Here is a 7,293-nt window from a genome sequence, read left to right as displayed (position 1 = left end):
GAAAGGCTCCAGAACCAACAATACACCTCTGATAGGACTGGAGTAGCCAAGATTTATCTTGATCACCCTTGTTCTTCAAGTGAGGACACAAAAACTGTTTGGACAGTAGAGGTTTAATTTAGAAGCAAAACACTTTTATTACATGGATCATGGGTCACAAGCACAAAACAATTATCTTCCCCCTTTGCAATGGCTAATCTGTGGGTTGCAGCTTTCTTCCAGCATTTTGGCCAAACATTCCCCATGTGCCTTATGGTTCTACAATCCCATTTCTCTCTATAGCAAATATAGACCCAAGTTCAATGCTACCCTTCCCCCAGCGTCCACAATTTCAAGCCACTGTTCCTGAGGCTTTGTCACGGAACAATTCATGGAGTTTGGACACGTCGTCACTGGAGACACGAATCCAGCCATCCTGGCGCACATGGTAGAGGTTAACGGTGCCTCCGGAGTAGGCATCGCGGTAGGTTGCTTGGTAGATGGCACGGCGGGCCAGATCATAGGCTTCTTCCACTGAGAGATTGTGAGAGTAGCCACGGTCCATCACTCCATAGGCATAGACCGAGCCAGAGCCCACTGAGAAAACTGTGCCTGAGATACGGTTCCCTTCGCTGTCAACATAGTACAGGCCTGAAAGAAAGGACATATGAGGGAGTTATTGGGTCCATCTACAAATTCCTTACAATTTCCCTTCTCAACGCCTGCCCTTCACTCTTCCCAAATGGGAAGTTACATGGTCTGAACATTTATATCATCACATTGCATCATCTTTTTCAAATGGTTGTCTGTGGGCTCACCAAGTCCTTTGAGTTTTTCTAATCCCCTGCAAGCATTACTCTTCTCGCAGCACTATACAGTGCGTATGTATCTAAACAAGCAGATGTGCAACAATAAAAGGAAATGTGGCAATGGAGACTGCCGAGTTTTGTTTTGATGGAGCTACAGAGACACATATTTTACCAAACCCTGGAATAAATTTGGACACAAGACCAGGTGCCTTTGTTCCCCGTGTTCCCTGATGTAATTCATCTTCTACAACTGTTGAGGGACCCAAGGGGACTGACCCTTCAAATTCATTGGTTTTTTGGCCGACTGCCCTTCTATTGTTCTGGAACAAGCTACCTTGCTCAGAAACCTTAAAATCTGAATACTTTAAAGTTTGCTTTCTGTATGAATTAGCACAATGCACAGGTCTAAATCTTGGAACCTATACAAACAGAAAAAGAATGTGATTTTACGAACTCAGAATTAAAAGAAATGTTAGAAAAGTAAGCACACGGGATATTCTGAAATGATACACTCTGATTTAGAGGGAAATGAGGAAAGGTTAATACAATATCTGATATAAATCTGGAATGGGGAGAGAACATGAAAATACAAGTCTGGTGTGTGTGTGTGTGTGTGTGTATGCCTTCAAGAAATCTGTCCATTGATGGAAACCCATGAATTTCATAGGGTTTTCTTAGGCAAGGAATCCTCAGAGGTTGTTTTGCCAGTTCCTTTTCCTGAAATATAGCCATTGCTTTTGGTGGAGAATAAGGAAAAAGAGCCCCGTGGCAATGTCAAAAGGGGGGTGGGGAGACAGAATGATATATAAGGCTTGTATTCCATTTCCAGTCACATTCAACTAGATGAGATTCGTTTCCTGGTTTCAGTGTAATTCACTCCCAGACTTGTACATTTTATGACTGCAGCTTTTGTATCCCAAGACCCATAAACAGTTACTGCTAGAATTCAACACAGGATTTTAACAAATAAATGTTTTTAGAACAAATAAAAATAAATGTGAATAGTACTTAACAAAGAAACTGCAATCAGAACAATAAAAGGTTGTACAGTATGTAAATTCTCTAATACTTCCCTCAGATTACCAGCCTAATGGTCTGCTAAAAGTAGAATTGGATATATTGGCCACTGCAGTAATGCATTATCACATCAAAGGGCTATACTGAGGAAACACAATGCTCAAGATTATAGCAGTGATAGGCAAGTGTGACCCTCCTTAAGTTTTTAGCCTACAGCTTCCATCACACCTAGCCAGCACAAACAACTGTAAAGGATTATGAGCAATGAAGTCCAAAAACACCAGAACCATGGTCGCCTACCTGCTCTAGAGGAAGGGCTCTGTGATGAACATGGAGTGCCAACAGCCAACAATCTTCATGGATGTTGTGATTATTTGTTGCTGATCAGAGATAGCCCAGACAAACTAGGAGAATCAACTCAGAATGCACAACAACCTTTATGACTAAGAAGCAATGGCCAAAACCAAACTCTCGGTTTCAAGTCCTTAATACATCATACTTAAGGGTGCATTGTCTTCGGCTCTCAAAGCACCCTTTGCACAATACAGGCACAAACTGATAGGTTCATGTTGCAGTTTGTTGTTGCTTAATAAATCACAACTTACTATCAAGGATCTGTCAATTATTGCATCACTGCCAGCCAGATTTAAACAAACTTCAATGTGACTTCTTGTGATGCGTGGATGGGGTCAAAATGTAATGGTCATAAAAAAGAAGCAAGTTCTAAGTACCAATCTAGCAAACCTTAAGAAATATTAAATGGGACAGAGGCTGAATAGCTAAAAGGCAATTAACTATCATGGTTTAGCATTTCTCAGGAGGTAAGTTCAAGTAACCAGAGGAGAAAAAGAATGATCTGACTCCCCAGATAGAGAATTCTGTGGAACTGCTAATGATATGTGCAACTACAGGCTTCACAAAATGGTTTCTTTCCAGCTACACAGCACTTCACAAAGCTAGCACTCACATGCTCTACCTATGCTCTAGAACACCCCGCCCCCCCAACAAAAGATTGGCCGCAGAACATAAAAAATAAGGAAGTAGAATGCAAGAACAGGCTTTTTCTGTAGCAGAACTTCAATTAAGGAGCTTTCTAAAAAGGAAAAGCATACCGACCTCATTTTTACTGAGCGGCTAAAGTCTGTCAGAAGTTTAGCATTTAAAATACTTTAATCTGCTTTTAATTTTTTTTCCTGACATGTTTTTAGATTCTATTCTACATTGCTCGCAGGCCCTGGTGGACGGAAAAGTCATTTATATATACATTTTCTAGCTGCCTTAAGTCCCAGGTTTGGAATGATAATGACTTAAGACACGAAAATAAACTAACAGGCTTCTGGGAGCTAATAAAATATTTCCCTCCTAGGAAGGCATTTGCAATACAATTGTAATATATTGCTTTAATCAGTTTCTGCTTAATATTTTAATTAATTTTGATTGCTGCTGTGCTGTTTTGTTCTGCAGTTTTCTTGCTTTAGGGTTAACTTGGAAACTGATAGTATGTTGTAAAATCTTGGATTATTAACTTTTGCTGAAAGCAGCTTAGAAATCCACAGAGAAAAAGCAGGGTATATCATTATATTTCAATGTTCTAAAGAAGTAAATACGTGTGAAGTGCAAATGTGGTCAGGTTTTGTGAGATGTCACAAGGGAAGGTATACCTTCCAAAATCCCTTAGAAAACATAGTGTCCTCACCTGGCCCTCGCTTGTCCCAGCCACAGATCATGGTGCCCATGGAGAGACCCATTCCTTTATACTGATACACCATGTTGGCCAAGAGCTTGGAGGCGGCTGCTACCGAGATCCGCTCCTTGTTGCGGAGTTCATAGATGCGGCATTGCCTGGCCAGAAGCCGCTCCCAGAAGCTGCAGTCGGCTGCACCGCCAGCCATGGTCCCCAACAGGTAAGGGTTGATTTCAATGACCTTCTTGACTGTTTGTGAAGCAATGTAGACACCTGCTGTTGCCCGTGAATCCACTGCGACAATCACGCCATGTTGAAACTGGAGGAGAAAAGCAAGAAAACAAAGAGAACAAAGATCACAGATCCCATACAAAAGATACCCACAGACTGCTTGTGATCCAAAGCATGTCTTACAACAGTGGTTCCCAAATTGTGGGTCCTCGGGTGTTTTGGCCTACAACTCCCAGAAATCCCAGTTTACATCCGGGGACCCACAGGTTGAGAACCACTGTCTTACAAGAACATGTATACCAGTCAGTTTCTGCTGGCTATTACTGGAAGCAATATATTGCTTGAGTGCAGACCATACCAAAAGACCATATCTTCCCAAACCGAGTCTGTCCAGGTTTTAAGATTTTCAGTGGAAGGCTTTCTCTAAGACCCACCACCATCACAGGGATTGAGGCTAAATGAAGGACCTTCTCTGTGGTTACTCCTAGGCTGTGGAACTCCTGCCCACAGGAGACTAGCGGTCCTTCCAGACAGGCTCTATATCCCAGGATCTGAATCCAGGTTTTCAGCTTTAAACTGGATTATATGAATCCGCACTACCAGATAATCTGGGATTAACAGAAAACCTGGGATCAGATCCTGGGATTTAGGGCCTGTCTGGAAGGGCCCTAGTCTAATCTCTTCTGTACTCTCCCTTCCATCTGCAGGTAAAGACATTTTTGTGTACACATGCTTTTTACTAGTAACTGGTGTGTTGAAGAAGGTTTTTTTAACAGGAGAAACTCACTTTTACTTATGATTAGTCTTTTTAATGTGTTTTAAATTACTACTGTATTTTAAAAACAAGCCTAATTTTGTTTTTAAGAATACTTTTACTATATTCTTTCAGGTGTATTTTACCTAATTTGTGCTGAGGCCTTGGGTCTTTTATTTGAAGAAAAGTGGAATAGCAAATAAATTAAAATACGCAAGACTAAATAGCAACATGATATGACAAATGCTCAAGCGGACTGCCAATGTCTCAGAAAAGCTAGCAATTGCAAATTCCACAGGGTTTGCAAATGCTGAAACACCAGAGACATCTACAAAGAAATGGGCATATGACTTGAAATTTCCTTTGTGGAAACTTGAGGGATAATTTTGAAGCAATTTGTGTTCATTCGCCATGCAAACAAACACATCAGGCAACATCTCAGCATCACCTTAGCTCGAACACTAATATTTAGGAAACACTGTGAACATCAAGCACAAAGTAGCTGCATGCAATAACTTCCTGTGCAAACTTACTGATAGTGCATGGGGTGCAGACCTAAAATTAATAAGAACATCAGCCCTGGCCTTGTCTTACTGAACTGCTGAGTATGCCTGGCCCGTCTGGCAAAAACCTGCCCATGCAAAAACAGGTGAATATAGCACTGAATGAGACATGTAGAATAATCACAGGATGTCTTAAACCTACACCTGCTGATAGACTTTATAAGCTAGCTGGCATTGCCACCCCTGATGTGTGATGGGAAGTTGCTGACAACTGCAAGAGAAATAAGACTGTACACTGTGAAAGCCACCCACTGTATGGCTATTAGCCTCCTCCCAGTAGACTTAAATCAAGGAAAAGTTTCATGAGAACCACCATCCCTTTTAATATTCCTCCAGCAACAGCAAGAATATTCCTGTGGGCAGAAAAATCAGGAAATTCAACTGGATTTCCCCCTACGAGGGTCTAACTCCAGGGGCAAACCAAGAATTGGCTACTTGGAAATCCTCGAATAGCCTCAGAAGTGGAGTTGGCAGATCAAAAGACTATCTGGCTAAATGGCACTACTCATCTCCCTTTTGTGATTGTGGATACCAGGCATGGGCAACCTTGGGCCCTCCAGGGGTTTTGGACTTCAACTCCCACAATTCCTAACAGCCTACCGGCTGTTAGGAATTGTGGGAGTTGAAGTCCAAAACCCCTGGAGGGCCCAAGGTTGCCTCTGCTTGTTCCAGTTCCTCTCCAGCCTTCTTCCCCTTTGGATCCCCGCAGAACCTCACTTTGAAGGCCAGCGTGGTGGTCCCATGCAACAGCTCGATGTTCACATCTTGCGCGTTGGCTCCTTGGCTCAGGCTGGAGGAAGGGGCGGCCAAAGCCAGCGGCAACTCCGCCAAGTTCCTCCCTTCGCCGCAAGGCCCGAGGTCGGGGGTCCGAAACTCGGTGCCGGCCCCCAAGCCGAAGAATCCGGCCTTGTTCACAGACAGCTGAGGCTCCAACAGACTGGCCAGCGCCATCTTGGATAAGGGGTTGGTCACCGTGACTCAGGGGAGCTACATCGCCGGGATACTTTATAGACTTCGGACGCCATGTTTATTGAGGGCAAAACGGGCGCGCGAGGCGTAGATTAAACACACGGCAAGCGCCATTTTGATTTGGCTTCACTTTCCTTTCAGGGCATGCCTAGATTTTTTTTGGTGGCGCCATTTTTAGTAAGGGCGAACATTTGCTCTCTTTATAGATAAAACATTTGGTCGCCATCTTGGATAAGGGCAACGTTGTATTGGGAAAGCCTGGATAAATAAAGCATTTGGTCGCCATTTTGGATGAGGGCAATGCTGTATTGGGAAAGCCTGGTGGCCTAACAATAGCCCTCCGCAGGCTGTTAGGTATTGTGGGAATTGAAGTCCAAAACACCTGGAGGGTCCAAGTTTTCCTATGCTTGAGCTACAAAGAATTAATTCGTTTTAACATCACTGTATCTGCCATAGTACAATGTGATGGCACCATGGGGGTTGTAGTTTGGTGAGGTAGAGAAGAGATAAAAAAAGAAGCACAATTAAAACCTGGCTGTTGTCGGAGGTTTTCATGGCTGGAATTACTGGGTTGCTGTGAATTTTCCGGGCTGTATGGCCATGTTCCAGAAGCATTCTCTCCTGACGTTTTGCCCACATCTGTGGCAGGCACCCTGAGAGGTTGTGAGGTCTGTTGGAAAATTGGCAAGTGGGGTTTATATATCTGTGGAATTAGGGAAATTCCAGACATGGAACAATCAGGACCAGCTAAAACTTCCCAACAAAGGATTCCCCCAGGCAGGAAGCAGCCAGGCTTTGAAGCTGCAAGCCTATTCAGTGCTAATCAAGATGGCCATTGGCAACATTCACACTTGCCTCAAACAGACAAGAGTTCTTTCTCCCACTCTGTACCTCTTCTCATCCCTGTTACTCTTCTTCAAATCTACTCCAACTTCTTAAAATGAAAGGAGTTCTTTCTCCCACCCTGGACATTACACAGATATATAAACCCCACCTGCCTAGTTTCCAACAGATCTCACAAGCTCTGAGGATGCCTGCCATAGATGTGGGGGAAAGGTCAGGAGAGAATGCTTCTGGAACATGACCATATAGCCCGGAAAACTCATAGTAACCCAGAAGGGTTTGTTATGTGCTTTCAAGTTACCTTTTAATGTATGTTGATCTCATTAATTGCACAGTATTTTCTTGGGCAAAGAATCTCCATAGAAGGTTTTGCAGTTCCTTCCTCTGAATTATTAACTATCACTTACAGCACTTGGGATTCATTGGTGGTTTCTCATCCAAGGG

At 43.2% G+C, this 7,293-nt stretch overlaps 1 protein-coding gene across 1 annotated transcript; it reads right to left on the bottom strand.

The window, feature by feature from the left end:
- Nucleotides 1–95: 95 nt before the first annotated feature.
- Nucleotides 96–6,043, bottom strand: psmb5 (proteasome 20S subunit beta 5). The gene is made up of 3 exons (XM_008123356.3): nt 5,755–6,043; nt 3,502–3,808; nt 96–630 (listed from the first exon to the last, which is right to left on the bottom strand). Exons 1-3 carry the CDS (start codon nt 5,986–5,988, stop codon nt 332–334), a joined length of 840 nt encoding a protein of 279 aa, XP_008121563.1. The 5' UTR covers nt 5,989–6,043; the 3' UTR covers nt 96–331.
- Nucleotides 6,044–7,293: the final 1,250 nt, after the last annotated feature.

This window comes from Anolis carolinensis, chromosome 6, assembly GCF_035594765.1.
Source record: "Anolis carolinensis isolate JA03-04 chromosome 6, rAnoCar3.1.pri, whole genome shotgun sequence".
Classification (NCBI taxonomy): Eukaryota; Metazoa; Chordata; class Lepidosauria; order Squamata; family Dactyloidae; genus Anolis; species Anolis carolinensis.
Note: the sequence above shows the minus strand (reverse complement) of the source record. Positions and strands in the feature narration are given on the sequence as shown.

Excerpts from the sequence above, each read along its gene's own strand:
- psmb5 (XM_008123356.3), bottom strand. The coding sequence starts at position 5,988 with ATGGCGCTGGCCAGTCTGTTGGAGCCTCAGCTGTCTGTGAACAAGGCC. Across the intron at positions 3,809-5,754 it reads CCACCACGCTGGCCTTCAAA|TTTCAACATGGCGTGATTGT; the intron begins GTGAGGTTCTGC and ends TTTCTCCTCCAG. Across the intron at positions 631-3,501 it reads CTGGGACAAGCGAGGGCCAG|GCCTGTACTATGTTGACAGC; the intron begins GTGAGGACACTA and ends CCTTTCTTTCAG.